Source organism: Myotis nattereri, assembly GCF_964212035.1.
Source record: "Myotis nattereri genome assembly, chromosome: 2".
NCBI lineage: Eukaryota > Metazoa > Chordata > Mammalia > Chiroptera > Vespertilionidae > Myotis > Myotis nattereri.
Genome location: NC_138076.1, coordinates 167219764 through 167239636, shown reverse-complemented (window position 1 = coordinate 167239636; position 19873 = coordinate 167219764). Strand labels below are relative to the sequence as shown.

General features: G+C 46.0%; 2 protein-coding genes across 4 annotated transcripts in view; both read right to left on the bottom strand.

The window, feature by feature from the left end:
- Positions 1 to 1161: 1161 nt before the first annotated feature.
- PRKAG1 (protein kinase AMP-activated non-catalytic subunit gamma 1) lies at positions 1162 to 15361 on the bottom strand. 3 transcript variants are annotated; one of them, XM_081084756.1, is made up of 12 exons: positions 15246 to 15361; positions 9960 to 10008; positions 4549 to 4658; positions 4274 to 4355; positions 4118 to 4176; positions 3938 to 3983; positions 3772 to 3826; positions 2844 to 2970; positions 2572 to 2737; positions 2372 to 2409; positions 1959 to 2105; positions 1162 to 1862 (listed from the first exon to the last, which is right to left on the bottom strand). In XM_081084756.1, the coding sequence occupies exons 1-12, from the start codon at positions 15252 to 15254 to the stop codon at positions 1758 to 1760; spliced, it is 993 nt and encodes a 330-aa protein (XP_080940882.1). In that variant the 5' UTR covers positions 15255 to 15361; the 3' UTR covers positions 1162 to 1757. The 3 variants fall into 3 exon arrangements, with proteins under 3 accessions (XP_080940882.1, XP_080940883.1, XP_080940884.1); XM_081084757.1 differs by having other exon boundaries at positions 4549 to 4687; positions 15246 to 15294; XM_081084758.1 differs by lacking the exon at positions 15246 to 15361 and adding an exon at positions 13821 to 13870.
- A 135-nt stretch (positions 15362 to 15496) lies between these two features.
- Positions 15497 to 19873, bottom strand: part of KMT2D (lysine methyltransferase 2D) — a gene marked incomplete at its 5' end in the record, with an annotated part of 35339 nt that continues 30962 nt past the window's right edge. Inside the window, 4 exons of the mRNA XM_081083993.1 lie at positions 15497 to 18366; positions 18525 to 18633; positions 18760 to 18833; positions 19059 to 19344. Of these exons, the coding sequence (XP_080940119.1) occupies positions 18274 to 18366; positions 18525 to 18633; positions 18760 to 18833; positions 19059 to 19344 (562 nt within the window). The 3' untranslated portion in view covers positions 15497 to 18273. The remainder of the gene's footprint in view (positions 18367 to 18524; positions 18634 to 18759; positions 18834 to 19058; positions 19345 to 19873) is intronic.

Sequence of the window (19873 nt, the reverse complement as noted above, 5' to 3'; positions counted from 1 at the left end):
CCTCAAGTCTAGGAATGTGCTGAGAACTGTGAAGAGGTGAATGCAGAAGCAGGGGCTTCTTCAAAGCCAGGATGTAGCACTGGAAGCTGCCTTGCTTTCCCCGTGTTCCATCAGGAAGCCTGGTTTGGAGGGACCGATATGGTATGGTTGGGATCATTAGGGTTCTTGGGCAAGTGGGGGTAGGGGCAAGGTGCTACTCTGAAAATGCTCCTCGTCTTGGTATCCAAGATGGAAATGGTATAATACCTGCAAAGCAGTGGTGAGATGGTATCCAGAATTTGGCTCATACCCAACAGTCTAGGTGTCCTTATACTGTTTTTTGTTTTTTGGTTTTTTTAAAATATATTTTTATTGATTTCAGAGAGGAAGGGAGAGGAAGAATCATTGATGGGCTGCTTCCTGCAGGCCCCACACTGGGGATCAAGCCTGTAACCCAGGCATGTGTCCCAACTGGGAATTGAGTTGTGACCTCCTGGTTCATAGGTTGATGCTCAACCACTGAACCACGCCAGCTGGGCTTGACTACTGTTTTGGCCCATATGGTTTCAGCACAGGGAAAGGGTTTGATGGGGTGATCGTAGTTCTGCCGCTCCCCCACTGCATACCCGACAGCTCATTCTCACTTTGGAAATTCCAGGTTCAAAGACAGTGCCAGTTCAGCAAAATCCAAATACAGAGTCCAACCTTTTGATGGTGGCATATCTCCGTCTACTCTCTGGAGACCTAACACTGTTATGTGATTTTCCTGGGATATCAGCTACGGTCCAGGCAGAAGGGGACGTGGGGGTGATAAGGATTGTAGGGAATAAAGTGAGAACAGTTTTTAATGGAGATTTAGAAAGGTAGTAAGTCTAATATAGTGATAAAGAGCACGCGCTCTGGTGCCAGCTGGGCTTACATGCTAGCTCTGTACTTTTTACTAGCTGTGTTGCCTTGGGCTAGTTAGCCTCTCTGTGCCTTCGTTTCTTCTAAATCTATAAAACTGGAATATCTACTATTGTTCTGAGGAGTAAATGAATTTGTATATGTAAAGCACTGAGAATGATGGACAGTTTTCTATAAAGCGTGTTATTGTAATTAATGAGTTGAAGAAGCCATATGAAGTAGAAAGGTTGGAGCAGTAGTGACTGTCAACTACAAAAAGCAAACACTGCAATATCATGAAGAGGTTCCTGTCATTTTAATTAAGTTTGCCATGAAAAGCAATAACCTTAGCTAACCACTTTGCAGTCCTCCTCCACCCAATCCCACTTCTCTTCGTATGAATATAGCACAGGAACCCAAGGCCTTCCTCCCCATGATCCTCCCCACTCCCATTATGGGAAGAAATGTTATGAAATGGACTCAGCCTCCCCCATACAGCATGAAACAGGATGAATAAAAATATTTTTATGAAGAGCTGTGCTATGGTGGAGGGAGTCAGGGGCAGAGATAGAGGCAAAGACTGGATCTCGTAGAGATCAGAATTTGTCCAAGCGGCACAGAGCCCATAGTTCACCCAGAATGGGGGCATGTCTAAGAGGACAGGGCCTGGGATAGGCTAGGCTGGAAGTTTTCCTCATGTGTGAGGACAGGACAGCTACAAATCCGTTCTCCTTCCTTTCCCCATACCTTCCCTGGCTCTCAGGTAGAAGGGTAGAGGTCTCCTGGGCAGGGAACAGAGTCACAATTCTCTCAAGATTTCATCTGTGGTTCCAAACTTTGTACAGGCAGTGAGTGGGCATAACCCTTGGTGCCACCTGACCCCTTCCCCTAGCTCAGGGCTTTTCTCCGCCTGTGAGCACCAGGGCCTGCAGGATGTCTGATAGTGAGACAATTCCCTTGACCACATCATTCTCATCCACCACTACAAGTCGGTGAACCTGCAGAGAACAAGGGAGAAAGGGATATTAGTGCCAGCTTCAGGGAGAGCCCTCCTTGCCAAACCCCAGCTTCTTTGGGGTCACTGGTCACCCTACCTCTGCTTCCACCAGCCTGTTGATGATGGTCTCCAGAGTTTCATGCAGGTAGCACTTAAGGACACCCTCAAAGTAATGTGAGCGATGTTGGAGGGCTTTGGTCACAGACACATCTAGGTTGTTGTAGGTCTTTTCTGCTGCCAGATTCTGGGGAGAGAGGGGAAGGTGCTTGCAGAGAAGCAAGGGAGCCAGCCCCCAAACCCTGAGTCCACCCAACCCCTAAGGGATTTAGGGCAGTTGTCAGCCATGCCCACAAGCCACACCCAGCTCATTCAATTATTTTTCATATAAAATCTGAAAGCTTGGAAGCTTCTTAAAACCCTTAGATCCCAGAAGAGACTCTCTTCTTTTCCCTCTCCACATTCAACATGCCACCCCTTTCCCTACCTCCCAGCCCCTCCCCAATCACTCACGATAACATCAAACTTGGAGTAGATGTCCACCACACGCCCTAGAGGGACAGAGGTAGCTCAGCAAGGAGGATCTGACATCCAAGACTCCCCCTGGCCGTAGGTAGAATCACCATCCTGGCTGAGCTAAGGGGGAAGCAGATTTTCCCAGAGCCACCCTGACTTCCTTGGAGCCTTCCCTCTCCTTCTGACCACTCTCTCACCTTTTTCATCCACCACAGGCAGGGCCGAGACTCGGTGCTGTACGAAAATGCCCAGAGCCACGTAGACAGGGGTGGTAGTGCGGACCATAGCAATGTTGGCATAGGTGCCAATCTGTAGCTCTTCCAGAGACTTAGACATGAACTCTGGCTTGGGGAACTCAGTGATCTGAGGAAGGAACCATCACCTTGATTTTCAAGGCTCCCCATATCACCCTTGGATACCTTTCCAACCGAGTATATAATAAGTAAAAACTGGGCTGAGGAGCACTTACAAATAATTTGAGGAACTTGAGGATGCGCTTGTGGGTGAGGATGTACAAGGTGTTGCCTGATTCTGGGTCAATAACTGGCAGCCTATGAATCTTGTTCCGGATTAATGAAGAGACGGCATCAAACAAGCTGTGGGAAGATGGGGGACAATGGTAAGTTCCACAGTGCTGGGCCAGAGGCTGGGCCTATCTCTGCCCCTGACTCCCTCCACCACAGCTCAGCTCCTTAGAGTGTTTATAAATGGAAAACTGATGGTTGGGAGAAAGAAGGGGAGCAAGTGTGTGAATGCAAGTGTTTGGGAGTCTTTTCTTTCTTCTGCCCCTGAATCTTTGGGTACCTAGTGCTTTAGCTATGCTGATGGCAAGGCTCTTCCTCTTCTGAACAAACTAGAGGCCTGGTGCATGAAATTTGTGCAGAGAGGGGGTGTCCCTCAGCCTGGCCTGCACCCTCTCCAATCTGGGACCCCTTGGGGGTTGTTAGACTGCTGGTTTAGGCCCTATCCCAAACTGACAGTAGGACATCCCTCTCACAATCTGGGACTGCTGACTCCTAACCACTCGCCTGCCTGCCTGATTACCCCTAGCCGCTTCTGCCTGCCAGCCTGATCGACGCCTAACTGCTCTCCTGCTGGCCCGATTGCCCCCAACTAACTTCCCCTGCCGGCCCAATTGCCCCCAACTGCCCTCCCCTGCCGGCCTATTCACCTCCAACTGCCCCCCTGCTAGCCTGGTTGCCCCCTACTGCCCCCGCTGCCGGCCTGGCCGCCCCATACAGCCTGCTGTTCAGTCGTTTGGTCGTCCCTCACTAACCACCCTGCCAGCCTGGACGCCCCACGCAGCCTGCTGTTTGGTTGTTACTGTTACTATGATGGCGTCCCAGACAATATGCATATTCCTCTATTATTAGTATAGATGGGTAGCTAGAACTTACCTGGCATTAGGAGAAATGCAGACAAGTGGTTTAAAGGAGTCCTGTAAGTATACCTCTGAAAGGAAAAAAAGGTTCACAAAATAACCACCATGGAAAATCATTTCCCAGGAAAATTTCTATCCCTTTACCCTCCCACTCCCCACCCCCTTGCCAATTCTCTACATACCTCTCCAAGTTTCGATCTTGTGTTCTTCCAGCTCATAGATTTGTACCTGGAAGCAAAAGCAACAGAACTTGAGACGTGACCTCCCTGCTTCATAAACCCCTTGTGGTTTGCTTGAAAGGAAATGAAAATGAGGGGCTCAGGCAGGGAAAGTGGTTTTGGTCATCAGGCCAAGGTCCTTACCAAGGCTGATTTGTAGTAGCGGTGCAGAATATTGATGAAATCAGTGATGGTCAGCATGCCTAGAGGCCAAGACAAGAGCTCTCAGCATTGCTCAAAGCTTTTCTCCGTGCCCAGCACAAGATGCCAATAATACTGTGTTCCAAAAACATTGCTTACCCACAAAACTTTGCTTCTTACTATCCCACAAAGGGGCAGCTCGTACACCATTAGTCACCAAAGCAAAGAAAGCTTTTTTCACCTATAGCCAAAAGAGTTATATTCACAAAGGGAAATTCACAGGCAGGACTTTAAAGGAACAGGGGTTGGGTATGTTGGGAAAAACATGAGACTAACCCTATAGAAGGACAAGGATATTATCCTTGGGATGAGATAAGATGAGGGGTATTGAACCAGAGGTTCCAAAGAGAAGAAGGAAAAAGTATTTCACCCACCTGCAAGGAAGTGTCAAACACAACCAATTTGGAGCTTGTGGGAATCAGGTCATAGCAGCGATGAGACTTCATGAAGGAAGTATACACACTATTGTTGGATTCTGGGGTCTCTGCATAGGGTGGGATAGTTAGTAGCTTCCTTCCAAGCAAAACACACAATCAAAAAGGCAGAAAATACAACAGTGTTGTTGCTGCTCAAATATTTAGAGCAGATTTTTTATAAGGCACTATATTTTATCTGATTTGTTCCTACTATTCCATTAGGAGTAAACCCTCTTAGAAACCATTTCATCCAACCTCCATTTCCAGGTAAGACTATATCTGTTGGTTCCTTGACTGACTAAAACAGAAAGTCTACCAGTATAATATTTTTCATTAAACTCTTGTAATCTAATAGTTTTTTTCTCATCTTTAAATCGTTTTTCCTTTCATATACTTAGCACATTTAAATTATCTTTTCTCAATTAAGATGTAATTAAACTCCTTAAAATTCAAGTAAGCTTCTTCTTCTTCTTCTTCTTTTTTTTTTTAAAGTAAGCTTCGGATGAGAACATCATGGTCCAAGTTGGGCCATTTCAGATTAACATGAAGTTGGAGCCCAGTGCTCAATCAACCTGGACTAAAACACCCTGAGAGTCCATCTTGGGATAACGCTGTGAATGAGAAACCATCCCACCTATTCCAGTCAAATGAGACTCTGGCTGTGTTTACCTTTCCAATCTTTTGATTTTAATTGCTTGGTCTAACAAGAGAAACAAGCCCCAAAATAATAGCCCAAATATGCTCCCTGCTAGACTGTGTATACTTAAAAATACTACATTATTTATTTAATCCTTTCAACAAATCTGCAAGGTAAATATTGTCCTCATTTTTCAGGTGAGAAAGGTGGAAACAGTTAGTTCACACCATTAGTAAGTGAAGTGACAAGACTCAAACACAGATCTACCTGATTCCAAAGTTCACGTACTTAATCCTATGCCAGTTGTTTGTCTTTAACTTCTGTTTTTTACCAAAGTTATTCAGGTACAGTTTAAAGAGTCAAATTGTTCTACAAATTTTGTCAAGAAAAACTGCCATCCTTGGCACCCACTTCCCTATAATAACCCTTACCCAGAGATGAGACCTCTTTTAGCTGATTATTTTGGTACTTTAATATATATATATCATATATATTTTTTATATATATTTTAATTGATTTCAGAGAGGAAGGGAGAGGGAGAGAGAGATAGAAATATCAATGACGAGAATCATTGATCTGCTGCTTCTTGCACGCCCCCTACTAGGGATCAAGCCCATAACCCGGGCATGTGCCCTTGACCAGAATTAAGCCCCAGCCATTGACCTGAAATCCACAGGCCAAAGCTCTATCCACTGACCCAAACCAGGTAGGGCATTTTGGTACTTTTCTGCTCCTTTTTTTTTTTTTTCACTTTTGGGAATTATCCATTATCATCCAAGAAATATGAGAATTTTATGTTCTCTTTTCTAACAGGACCCCATTACAGACATGCAACATCCATTCCCCCCTTCTTCCAAAAGTTAAAATATAATGTTGGTTAAATCGATATTTAAATAATTTTGACTGAATATTCATTATTCAGAGCTAAAACAAATAGTCAACTCTGATTTCTTTCTTTCACAACTTTATTTTCCCAAGAGTTAATAATTATCTCTTCATTTGGTTAATTTTCTATGTATAGTATTTGTAACTAATTCAATCATCAAACTTCACCAGTTCTTTAAATCTCCTTTTAAGAAATTCAGAAGCATAGGCTATCAATTTAAACTACACAAAGAGGTCTCTCTGGAGCTTTGTGACTGGCTCAAATCTGGGCTGGTTTGCCTGGTATGCACTGCTGGCACCCTGAAATCTTCTCTCATTACCATCAAGGGGACCCCTTTCACGACTCTGTATTGGCTTTCCTTGTGTCCTGTATCCCATGTTTTCATCTTTTTGACTACTCCCTTGTTTTGGTGGAGCACATCTTCCAGTAGCTTCATGAGAAAGGGTGCATGGGAGGTAAATTTTTTGAGACCTTGCAGCCTGCAGATATCTTTTACATGCTCTTTGATTTAGAATTTGGATGGGTACAGAATTCTAGGTTAGAATTTATTTTCCTGCAGGATGTTGAAGACATTGCTCCATTGCCTTCTAGCTTCTGGTATGTTCAGAGTCTGAAGCAATTCTGACTCTTTGTATGTGACTTCTTTTGACCGCTCTGGAAACTCAGGATCTTGTGCTGAATATTTAATGAGTCCTATCAGTATGAAAACTAATGTCCTTCAGTTTCAGGAAAAGTTCTTGAATTATTTCATTGATCATTTTCTTTGCTCTGTGTTGTCATTTTTCTCTTTCTGTAACTCCTATTATTTAGATATTAGAATTCCTAGACTGACCCTTTAAGGTTTTATTTTTTGTTTTGTTTTTTGTGGGGTGAGTTATTGTTCTTTTTAAAATATTTTTTTCCTCCTGTGTTCTACTTCATTTTTTTAAAATATGTTTTTATTAATTTTTTAGAGAGAGAGGAAGGGAGAGGGATAGAGAGACAGAAACATCAATGAGAAAGAAACAACATTGATTGGTTGTCTCCTGCACATCCCCCACAGGGATTGAGCCCACAACCTAGGCATGAGCCCACAACTGGGGCATGTGCCACGACAAGGAATCAAACTGGTGGCCTTTTGGTTCCTGGGTCGATGCTCAACCATTGAGCTACACCAGCCGAGCTCTAGTACTTTGATTTTTTTCCACTTAAAATATTTTTATTGACTTCAGAGAGGGAGGGAGATAGAGAAGCATTAATGATGAGACAGAACCATGGATTGGCTGCCTCCTGCACGCCCCATACTGGGGGGTCTAGCCCGAAACCCAGACATGTGCCCTGACCAGGAATCGAACTGTGACCTCCTGGTTCATAGGTCGAAGCTCAACCACTGAGCCATGCCAGCCGGGCTTTACTTCTTTCATTTTTAATTCTACTTCTGGTAGATTTCCTCAACTTGATTTTGAAACCTCTTGTTTATTTAAAAATTTTTGCTGTCTTACATACTGTTTTTCGTCTTCTTTTTTAAAAATGTATTTTTATTGATTTCAGAGAGAAAGGGAGAGGGAGAGAGACAGAAACATCAATGATGAGAGAGAATCATTGTCCGGCTGCCTCCTGCACGCCCCACAGTGAGGATTAAGCCCACAACCCAGGTATGTGCCCTGACCTGGAATCAAACCCTGACTTTCTGGTTCATAGGTCGAAGCTCAACCACTGAGCCACTCAACCACCGAGCCACGCCCACTGGACTGCCACTATATTTTTAATGCCCAAGAGGTCCTTTTTGTTTTCTAAAGGTTTTTAAAAAAGAGTGTATCCTGGTACTTGTTTCATGGTGCTAATATACTCTTTATCTGAGTATGTATTGCTAATTCGAAGTTTTCTTCTTTATGCATTGACTTTCCTCCTCCATTGCTTTTTCTTTGTTTCTTTTCATGAGAGAGGCAGTTTGGATCACCTTTTTTTATAAATGTTAGAGGCTTTCTTTAGATCTCTGGTAATCCTTGGTTTAAAGGAGAATGCAAACCATATTTTAAGAGTGGAGTCTTTCAAGATGATTGTAAGCCCTAAGTGTGTAAATGAGCCTTGCTAACTGTGAGCCATTTGGATAGGGAACACTCAACACTTATTTTTGTAGGGCTTTCCCTTAAGGGGCTTCTGGAGAGGATTATTTATTCAATGCTGCGCTTGGAAGGTGAAGTCTTTCCTGTCAACATTCTGGAAACTGGAAGGGGGAAAGGCCTGGGATTTTGGCATTAAGTATAGTTCACTTCTCCTGTTTAGTGAAGTACCTCAGTCCTCAGCTGGACCCAAGCCTCTCCCCAGACCTCCAGTCTTTGCCAAAGTTGGAAAGGGGAGTTGTCCAGCTGCAATTAATGAAGGAGGGAGTCTTGGGATCTGACTGCTTCTCAGACCTTCAGTGCTTCTTGGCTTTCCCCACTACTAGTTTATAATTCAGCTTTCTCAGGTCTGCTACCACTTTCTCAGGTCATTTACCACTCATCCGTCTGCTTTCCAGCTTTCAAAATTCATTGCTATGGCCTCCTCTCTTGTTCTTCCTATTTTAGTGTATTTGTACCTTAAAAAATTCTTTGTTTATTTTAGTGGCTTTCTGTGAAGGAATCAAAGTAGATGTATGCATTCAATCCACCATTTTTAACTACAAGTTCACCATTGGTTTTCAAATTTGGAAACTCACAGACTCCCAAAAAACATGTCTTTTGACATCAGTTTAAGACACATTACGCTGATAGTTAAATATTATCATTTTCAATCCACAGTAGAGGCAGCCAATCGAGGTTTCTCTCTCTATCCTTCTCCCTTTCTCTCTCTCTAAAATAAATTTTAAAAATCTGGAGATTTACATACAAATCAAAATTCTTAGTTTCTTTTCAAAATCAGAAGATCTGACAAAAGTAGGTCTTGAATTCTGAAGAGTAACAATTGATCAGACCTGGATAGTTACTGCCTCCTTTTAGATGAGGCAAGATCTACAGGTTGTTGTAGTCATATGTACCCATCACTGCTTGGTCTATGTAGACAGTTTGAGTTTTTGGCCCCTGCCTTGGTGTTGATGCAAATGTACTCAGAAACATAAAATAGACACTGATACCATGTGGCAATACTCAGTTGTCAAGAGCCATCCAGATAATTCAAAATATCACTGTATGATTATCTTTTTTGGGATACCAACAAAATGGAAATGGAACATTAAAAAATTCTTGTGGAGAACTCATAAAATCTTAATAATATGTCCTAGGATCTTAGCCCCTATTTCAATCCTCTGAGAAAATGTGTACTCCTAATGCCATAAATGTGTCCTTAGAAGACTTAAGAGTATTTCCGGCCAAAATCCTTTACCAGAGATGCCTGTGAGTTCTGCCTATTTCTAGATGTCCTAGAATTGGGCCATTCCATTCTAACCAGGTACAGTGCTGGAATCGCCTGGACTTTAGGGTTTAGTACCTTTATTCTAGATTAGTTCTAAGGGTTTTCAAGGCCTTTCTCTAATTTGCATACACTGAGCTTGCTGGATGATAAAAACTTCTAGTGGCATTATTTCTGTGCTACTCAGAAAATACCAGGAACTTCTAAAACATAGTTTGCCAGCCTAGAATTGCCTGTGGAAGTTTCCCTGTACCTCAAAAGTTTCTCTCAGGTGGTTTGATATTAATCATCCCTACTTTACCCAAGATTTATTCTTGGTGATCTTGCCAAATTACTCTTCCTGGTTTACATGGTTTGGTACATTATCTGGTCAGCTTTGATTTCCCAAGGGGGACCCTGGGAGAGGTTCAAAGCATTGCTGAAGTTAGCCTTGGGCTATTGCTTTCATACTCGGTTTCCTTTCTTCAGTACACTTACCTTGAGGATACTCATTTTCCAGAGCTGGAGAGTTATCTGAAGAAATGACCTGGAGAGACAAGAGAAACAAAGATTCAGGCTATCCTAGGCTCCATCCATTTTAGCTTAGCATTAAGAGAAGGGCTGGTAAACTGACAACTTCCTTTAAAGTGCTATATTATCTCATTTAATCTTCATAACCCTGAGGTAAATATTACTGTTAGCCTTATTTTCACAGGTTAGGAAACTGAGGTTTAAGAAATATTAAGCAGCCTGCCCAAGGTCATATGGCTGGTAAGGGTGGAATAGCGATTTGAACATAGATCTGTGCGTTTCCAAAGCTCATGTCCTTATATACTATACTGCCCAGTGAAACATTAGGTCTTAAAGCTGAGATTAAAAATATCTGAGCTTAGGGCTGGTCCCACAAGATTCCCACAGGTTTACTTTATAGAAACACAGAGCCAGAGAAAACACTGCTTTCCCAAACACTCACTAAGCATAAGTATAAGCACCGGAATCAGGCATATACCTTACCATTGAGGGCCAATCTGGGGAGGATCCCAGCAGCTGACTGTCAGAGTCAAAGTTAGAATGACTGAGGGGTGGACGAGCAGCATAAATGTTCTGAATGAGGGACCTCAGTTCCCTCAGCACCCTTGAGTGGAAGGCTGCCACAGCTCAGAGGATGCTGGTTTACCAAGTCTCCTTGCCCATGACAGTCTATTAGAGAGTGCTTTGAATACAGAGAAACCTTTAGAATCATCTCTATGCTCCCTCAAGTGGAAACATTTGGAAATTTCATTGTTATCTAGGAACCCAGGAGGGATCATAATTTTCATCCACTGGAATCAACAGTTTGGCTCTATTTGCTGTGGGTAATATCCCCAAACTAACTTAAACTCATACTTCACCTACATAGCTGCGATAGTAATATGAAGTTAAAGGCCTTGGATTGAACATGGGAAGCTGACTGGCAAGCAGGGTCAAGTTGGCTAGATAGCCTTAAACTTCCCTGCCCCAACGGGCCAGGGTGAGGGTAAGGGGGAAAGGTGGGTAATCTCCTTCTCTGGGCGCAATAAGACCATCAACTTGGCCTGGCATTTTGGCAACGCTATCAGAATAGCAGCCTCATCACTTGTAAGTGGGAGAAAGGGCTGGCTGTTTAGTGCTAAAGATACACACATGGGCTCTGGCCAGGTAGCTCAGTTGGTTAGACTCTAACTGTTAGAGCGTCATCCCGATACACAAAGATGGTGGGTTCAATCCCCAGTCAGGGCATATGCAAGAATTAACCAATGAATGCATAAATAAGTGGAACAACAATCGATGTTTCTCTCTCCCTCTCTCCCCCCCCTTCCTCTCTCTAAAATCAATTTAAGAAAAAGATACACACATGGTATATAATAGTCTCACAAAAACCTATACACAAAGCCACAGAAACAACTACTTGTAGAATTATAGCCACCATATAATATTTACATACCAAACTGTGCTACAGTTCTTTTGTTCATTATCTATCCAAACAGATTATAAATTCCTGGAATCCTGGAACTATTTTATACTTATTTATATCCCCTATACCATCTAACATGGAGTTCTGCATATTGTTTTTATTTTTTAACTTTCAAATTGATGATAATGTTGCATGCTAATATGAACAAAGACCTAAGACTAAGTTACAGAGAGAAAAAAGAGACATCCAGCAAAAATAGAGACACAGATAACTACAGAAGAGTCAGACACAACTGAATATGGCTTTATCTTCCTATCCCTCCACACAGGAGTGGGGTAATTATGTCCATTCCCCTCAACTTTTTTTAAAATATATTTTTATTGATTTCAGAGAGGAAGGAAGGAGAGAGAGGTAGAAACATCAATGATGAGAGAGAATAATTGATTGGCTGCCTTCTGCACGCCCCATACTGGGGATCCAACCCGCAACCCGGGCACGTGCCCTTGACCAGAATCGAACCTGGGACCCTTCAGTCTGCAGGCTGATGCTCTATCCACTGAGCCAAACCAGCTAGGGCTCCCCTCAACTAATAACATAGGGGGCCTGGCCAGCGTGGCTCAGTACTTGAGCATTGACCTATGAACCAGGAGATCATGGTTCGATTCTGGGTCAGGGCACATGCCTGGGTTGCGGCCTGGATGCCCAATATGTGCACGTGCCTGGATTGTGGGCTCGATCCCCAGTGTGGGGTGTGCAGGAGGCAGCCAATTAATGGTTCTCTCTCTTCATTGATGTTTCTCTCTCTCTCTTCCTCTCTGAAATCCATAGAAATATATTTTAAAAAATAATATAGGGGACCTAAGAAAGTAACACTGTACTACAAAGTACAAAATATTAGTAGAGAGGCACAGGTTAGATCTGACACATAGACTCACAATTTCTTTCAGACTCCTGATCCACATTTCCAACTGTTTGCTAGCCAACTACAAATGTCACAGACTCTTCAAATGTTTCAATGCAAAACAGAACAGCATCTCTCCCTCCAATCCTATTTACTGTGATTCCCATATTTGTTTTTGGCACTGCTCTCCTCCTAGGTGCTTAAGAACTGTAATCTTGATTCCTCTAAGAATGAGCTATGCCAACATGTCTACTTAGAATCACAAGAGCAGGGCATGACCTAAACCTATCCTTAACATCTATCAGCTAAGCTGATGTTTCTATCTGTCTCCCTCTCCATACCTCTCTGAAATCAATAAAAATATATTTTAAAAAATAAGTGATGAGAATCATTGATTGGTTGCCTCCTGCATGCCTCACACCGGGGACTAAGCCCACATCTTAGCCATGTGGCCTGACTGGGAATTGAACAGTAACTTCCTGGTTCACAGATTGATGCTCAACCATTGAGCTACGCAGGTCAAGCTATATCTTCTTTAATTCTTCTTTCATGCTGTTACCACGTTCTTTTGCCAGCCAAGCATCTCAGTTTTGGGAGGAACTTTCATCTCTAGCAATTAGGAACTCACTATTTCCTGAAGATCCATCCATTTACAGAACACTATTAAGAACATTCTTGCCCTAGCCGGTTTGGCTCAGTGGATAGAGCATTGGCCTGTGGACTGAAGGGTCCTGGGTTTGATTCAGGTCAAGGGCATATGCCCGGGTTAAGGGCTCAATCCCCAGTAGGTGACATGTAGGAGGCAGCCAATCAATGATTCTCTCATCATTGATGTTTCTCTCTCTCTCTCTCTCTCCATGAAATCAATAATATATATATATGTGTGTATATATATATATCCATCCTACGTAATAAAAGGCTAATATGCAAATCGACCAAACAGTGGAACAACTGGTCGCTATGACGCACACTGACCACCAGGGGGCAGACGTTCAATGTAGGAGCTGCCCCCTGGTGGTCAGTGTGCTCCCATAGGGGAAGCGCTACTCAGCCAGAAGCTGGGCTCATAGCTGGTGAGCGCAGCAGTGGTAGCGGGAGCTTCTCCTGCCTCCGAGCCAGCACCAAGGATGTCCGACTGACGGCACCCTGGGGGGAGTGGGCCTAAGACATCAGTTGGACATTCCCCAAAGGCTCCCAGACTGCGAGAAGGCACAGGCTGGGCTGAGGGACCCCTACCCAAGTGCACAAATTTTGTGCACCAGGCCTCTAATATATATATATATATATATATATATATATATATATATATATATTAAAAAGAACATTCTTTAATCACACTCACTGCCTTGCTCATAAATCTTCATGGGTTCCCTTATTACAAAACAAAGGTCAAACTTAGCAAGGTATGCAATACCTTCAACCCGACCTCAGCCTATTTTCCCAGTCTTTCTGCCTCACTGTGACCCAAATCCCAAACTCCAGCAACATTAAGCCACTGGCTCTTCCTCAATTAATCTCTATATACCTGGGTTTTTATGCCCTTGTTCACACTGTTCTCTAAGGCTGCAATGTCCTCTTCTCAGGTTCACAGTAATTTCTCCCTCCTCTATGCTTCCACAGTCCTTCGTTTGCCTCCTGAAAACAGCATTTATTATAGTCTACCTTAAATAACAGCTGTCACTGGCTTGCCCTCAGCCCCACTCCAGTTAGGCTGAGCATCTTCAAAAACAGGGGTTTTTCTTTTTCTTTTTAAAATAATTTCTATCCCAAGAACCTAATCCAGTACAAAAAGTGTGAGGGTTCAGTTATAAAATCTATATAAAAATACTTCGTGCCCTGCCACGGTGGCTCAGTGGTTGAGCACTGACCTATGAACTAGGAGGTCACAGTTTGATTCTCCATCAGAGCACATGCCGAGTTGCGGGCTTGCAGGAGGCAGTGTGGGGCATGCAGGAGGCAGCTGATCAATGATTCTCTCATCACTGATGTTTCTCTCTCTCTCCCTTCCTCTCTGAAATAAAAAAATATATATGTATATTGAAATGACTCTCTTGCCTAGGGGAGCAATAGCAAATCACTTTACCACTTTGGTTTGTTTTCTTCTTTATAACCTGAGGGACATGACCTCTCTGCAGGTAGAGAAAGTATACGGTAAAATAACTGCTCTGGGCAGATAACTGACCCAAAGAACAGTGAACCTGCGGCCTGTACACAACTACAGTAGCAGATGAAAAAAAACAAGATGGGAAGAATTACTGCCTGTCAGGTAACGTGATTAAAAGCTCCGGAGAGGGAAGTTAATGGGAAGGGTTCCAGAGTGCTAGAAAAGCCTCCTGAGAGTGAGGGCAGTCTGCAGCATCCCGGGGAGGATGGCGGACCTGCCACAATTGGTCAATGCCTGCTCGCCAAGAATGAAATGCCAACATGCCCGCTTGGAATCGCAGAGCTGGGCATGACCTAAAACTTGTCCAGGGACACAGCGGCCTTTACCACTGCACAATCCCTCCTTTAGAGAAACCCCACCTTTCTGTCTTATTAAGGGAATGTGAGCTCGTCGGACACCTTGAGGCAGTGGGAGTCTTTCAGATGTCCCTCCTGCCAGGGATCGCAGCGATAGCACTTAGACAACCAGGGCCAGGTGATGCCTGCAAGCGGGGGACCCCCCGCCCGCCTCTCACAGGAAAGCCGAAGCACCACCTCTGAGGGGCCTGAGCTGCTAAGACGAAAGGAGTCCTGAAATCGCCAGGGTGTGCGCGGAATTTGAGGAGGGAGCTGGGTGTCAGTGCCCGCTCGGGCTGGGAGTACGGCGCGCGGCCCAGGCCCCGGAGGTGCGCCCGGCGAGGGAGCGGAGGCCCAGGGTCACGGGCAGGACAGACACCCGGCCTCTCGTTTCCTGGGCACCGGCGCCCGCCCCTGCCCGGCCTCCCAGTCCCCTTTCCGCGCTCCTCACCGTCTCCATTGCAGGAGGCGCCCGCTGGCTGCGTTCACTTTAGAAGCTCGCTGGGGAAGGGGGGAGGCCCCGCCCCACGTCCGGTACCGCGACGCCACTTCCGCTTGCGTCAGAACAAACGCCAGCAAGGGCGGAAGGCGCGGAGCGCACTTTTCCGGCGCGGCCAGGCCTGGAAAGCGCCCTCCCCTGGGTCCTCTCGGACCTCACGGATCGGGCTGACGGCGAGGGTGACAGGACGGAGCCACTTGTATTTAAAATGTTCTCTTTTTATTTGTCGTTTAAAAACAAACTTGGAAGAAGCAAAATCCAAAACTTGCCCTTTGCCTCTTGCAACATAAATTATGTACAGTTCAGAATGATCGCTGATACAAAACATGCCAAGGACAGGGGCGCTGGGGGTGGAGGGAGAGGGCACTTTAAAAGGGAATCATTTCATCCGCTGTTACGAAAGACCAACCTTGCTGTACAGGATACACACAACACAAAATAAAGTCTTCACGGGATTCACACTTGTCAGCGATTTATTTTTTTAAAAGGGGGAGGGTCCTGGAGGTGAGGGGAGAAGACTGTAAAGGGGAAAAACTGAAAATTGAATATGTGCAAGTGTAAACCAACCCAAAATACAAACACGGGGGAGGGAGGAGGAGGGAATTCTGATGCAATTATACAGGCGGGGTACTTAAAAAAAAACACCAACAACCAAAATTCCAACCTTGTAACTTGGGTCTGAGTTAGTTTATATAAAAATTAAAAACTGTATAAGGTTTCTTTACTAAATTCTACAGGACTATCGGATACCTAGCATATGCTTACAAAGTCTGCCCCATCCCCTTTCCCAATCCCAGGGCCCAGGCCCCAACCAGAGCCTGACTCACAGGAGCCAACCTCCCCATCCCTGTAGCCTAGACCTTTTGCTCTTGGAAATGGCTTTGGGAGCAGCAGCCCAGTCTCCCCACTGTCTGATTTAATTACAGTGGTTTCTGTGAGGGTGGAGGGATGTTATTCTCTTAAACATTTGCAGCTTGAAACAGTTGAGGAAGCAGCTTAAAAAAAAAAAAATCTCCCTACCCCCATCAATCCGCAATCCCCCAATTCAAAAACAAACAAAAACAAACCTAAAATCACAACAGCGACTGTGCTCCCCTTCCAGCAGGCCCACCCATCCACCACCAACCACCAAGCCCATCCCTACACTCCATACATTTGATTCTTGAAAATATTAATTACAAAATGCCCTTTGCCCACAGCCCCTAGGAGAGAACTGCATATAAGCTTCATCTTCATCCCCACGGCTCCCTACCACACAGGGATCTGGGGCTTCACCCACCCCCTGATCTACCCCTACCCCAGGAAGAGGTTCAACTGCAGCACAAGCTTGGGCAGAAAGGGGAAGGAAAGGGAGGCGGGAACCCATCACCCTCTGGCTCCCCCTGGGGCCAGCTCACTTTTGTGCGTTATAACGTAGTCCAACTATACAATAGGGGGTGGGAATTGCCCAGCCTCTATACCCCCATCTTACAGCAGTCACAGCCAGGGGGTGGGGAGGAGGGAGTGAGGAAAAGGGCGGTAGGTTGGGTAATGGAGGGGGCCCCCCCACAAGGGGAGCTCCATGTATCCGCCCCACACCCCCCTACCATTTATAAACTGGTTTTGTAAAAAGAAAATAGATATATTTATATAGAATATATAAAGCACAAAAATTAGTAGTTTTACATTTGCTCTCCCCGGGGGTGGGGGGAGAGGGGAGGGTTTTCACCTCCAGCCGGCTCCCCCATGCCCCACAAGACTATGTACAATCCCATGTATAAATAGATAAATACCCCCCACCCTCCCCGCGCTGACACTAAGCTCCCCACCCCCACATCACCACCCCTTCCCACCAGACCAGCAGCAGTTTGGTGACTGAGGGAAAGTGGGAGCTCTGGGCCACACCCTGCCTCACTGGGTATGGGCATGCCACTCAGGGATAGCCCTCACCTCTATCACCCACCCACCCCATCCAGGGGCTGGAGGGCAAATGGGCTCATGATGGGGTTGGGAAAACAGGAGGGAAATATCCTGGTCCTAGGTTTAGCACATCCCTCCTACCCCCATGTCCAGATGGAGAAGGAAGTCCTAGAGCAACTAGGGGCCAGTCATCCCCAATCTTCATCATCATTAGCCTCAGCCGCCATCCCATGCCCAGAATTAAAAACAAAGATGGATTTTTTGTTGTTGTTGTTTTCTTCCTCCTCCTACCCCCTTCCACCCACTCAGAAGAGGGCAGTGAGGTGGGGGAGAGGGTTGGGGCAGTAGGGGGCTTGGAGAGGGTCTCACATTTCAAAACAGCAAAAAATCCAACACTTAAATGAGGTAGGTGTGGGTGTGGGGTCTCCTTGCCCGGCTTGCCTGGCTTGCCCTTCTGGGCAGCTGGGCGCCTCTTTCCCATTCATGTTGCATTTGTCAGAGTGGAAAACAAGGAAACAAAACCCATAGAGAGAAACACAGAGGATAAGAGGGAGACAGAGACAGATTGAGAGGGAAGGGGATGGGGGTGAGGGGGGGGGGGGCAGGACCCGGCAGGCAGGGCCAGGTGTGAGACCCGGCCTTTGGGATTGTCAAGCTTAGTCAAGTCTCTTTGCAGCCTTGAGTTGGGCCGGAGAGGTCAGTGGGAGCAGCAGGGCTGTGAGGCCCGGCCACACATTGTCCTCCCCCCTCCCTGCTGCCTCCCAGATGCTTCTGGGTAGTTCCCGGCCCATATCCCCCTCAAACCTGAGATGCCCAATGGCTGCTTCTGTCTGGCTCCTCCTGGAGCTGGGGGCAGAGATGCCAGCCTGGGGGCCGATGGCAGGGAAGAGGGTTATCCCTGGTGCCCAGGGTGGGCTTGGCCTAGGGCCCTCTGCCCCAGCCTCCTGCTCCAGGGGCTCCGGTCAGCCGGCAGCCCCAGCCCTGGGTCCTGGCTCTGGCCGCTACCTCTCTTCCCTCTCATCCCTTTCAGGGAAGAGGTTGGGGGTGGAGGGACTCCCCTGCCTGGTAGCCTCAAAGCTTTTTAATTCATCCATTTCCGACAATTCCAGGCTCCACAGTGGCAGGGGATCTTGTGCTGATCGTCCTCAAAGTCAAACTGATAGTCATAGGTCAGCTGTTAAGAAAAGAGGGCAGAATCAGTACCAGCCCCCCAGAGGAACTGGGGAGGACAGAGATGATCTGATCTGAGGGCAGTGGCCTTGGAACTTGGCTCTGGGGAATAACAGAGAAGAGAGAGCTACTTTGTCACTCACTCATGATGCTTCCTCTTACCTCCTCTCCTTTGGGGATTCGCCGGCTGGAGATGATGATGATTTTATCCTCTTTGTCAAATGTCACAACTTCTGCCACACAGTTAGGGGCACAGGAATGGTTAATGTACCTAGGCAGTGGGACAGAGTCAGGGATGCCACATGATGAACTTGGGATGATTTTGGTTCCTTGTTGGCCCACCCCCAGTGTATCACCCTCAGAGACCCCTAAATCCCTCCTTCCTAATTCCTCTCACCTGGCAGGGCCTCCGGTCAATGTAGCATCAATCACATGTTCATTGTTTATCCGGAACATGTAGATGCCTCGATTCTAGAAAGGCAAAAGTTGCAGAAGGGGCAAGAGTATCAGAGAATGGCCATGGTGTGATGGTAGGATCAGGTAGCAAGCTCAGGCAGTGGGCTTCATTTCTTCTTTTTCCTTTCTCCCACCTCTCACCTCCTCCTCCCACAGCTTTCCACCTGACCCCCACACTGCTCCTTGTTCCTTGGCTGAGTGTGGACCATGCACCACGATGGCCCCTCTGTCAGCCCATACCTGCTCCTCATAGATTTTCTCCCGCCGGTTGGCCACCTCGTTGCGAATGATGGTGCCAATGTACTCAATGACCATTGTGTGCTTTTCTAGGTCCTTGGCTGCATAAAGCCCCAGGCCCTGGATGCGGGAGCGAGCCAGATACACATTGTTCTTCCACTCAGTGCGCAGCCGCCGATATTGAGATGACTTGGAGTGCACAAACTGCTTGCTGTACGGGGTGTTAGTCTCGCCTGTGAAGGTGCTCTGATATGCCTTGGACATGCTGGTGCTGTTCAGGGTGTGGGGCCTGGGAGGTGATACAGTGCATGACAAGACAGCTCTCCCTCAGACCAAGCACACACCACCTGCCTCCTCCCTGGGATGTGCAACATGCCAGTTAGGGGCATGTGCTGCCTTGGGAATAGAGTGGAGGCATATGGGTCTTGGTTTTGATGAGGTAATTAACAAGCTATGGGGACCCTTCCAACACCCTGGGTGGCACAGAGATGGGGGGTGGGGAGTGGAGTGAAGGGAGGCACCAATTCCCCTACACTGAGCCCACTCTCCCATCTCCTTGTCTTCTACCACCCTCCTGTCAAACTGTGCTTAAGGCCGTGCTCTTCTGGGAGGAATTCCCCAAGCAGCCCAGGCCTGTAATTTAAGTTCATAATTTGCTCAAACGTCTGAGTCCTACCTCCTGCACATACTGGAAGCCCTGAAAATGGGGGCTGTGTCTACCACATTGGACTGGATTTGAATTAAAACTAGCTCTGAATTCATAGCCAAAAGGTGGCATCCTTTCTTCAGACTGTCCCCTTTTCTAACGTAACATTGGG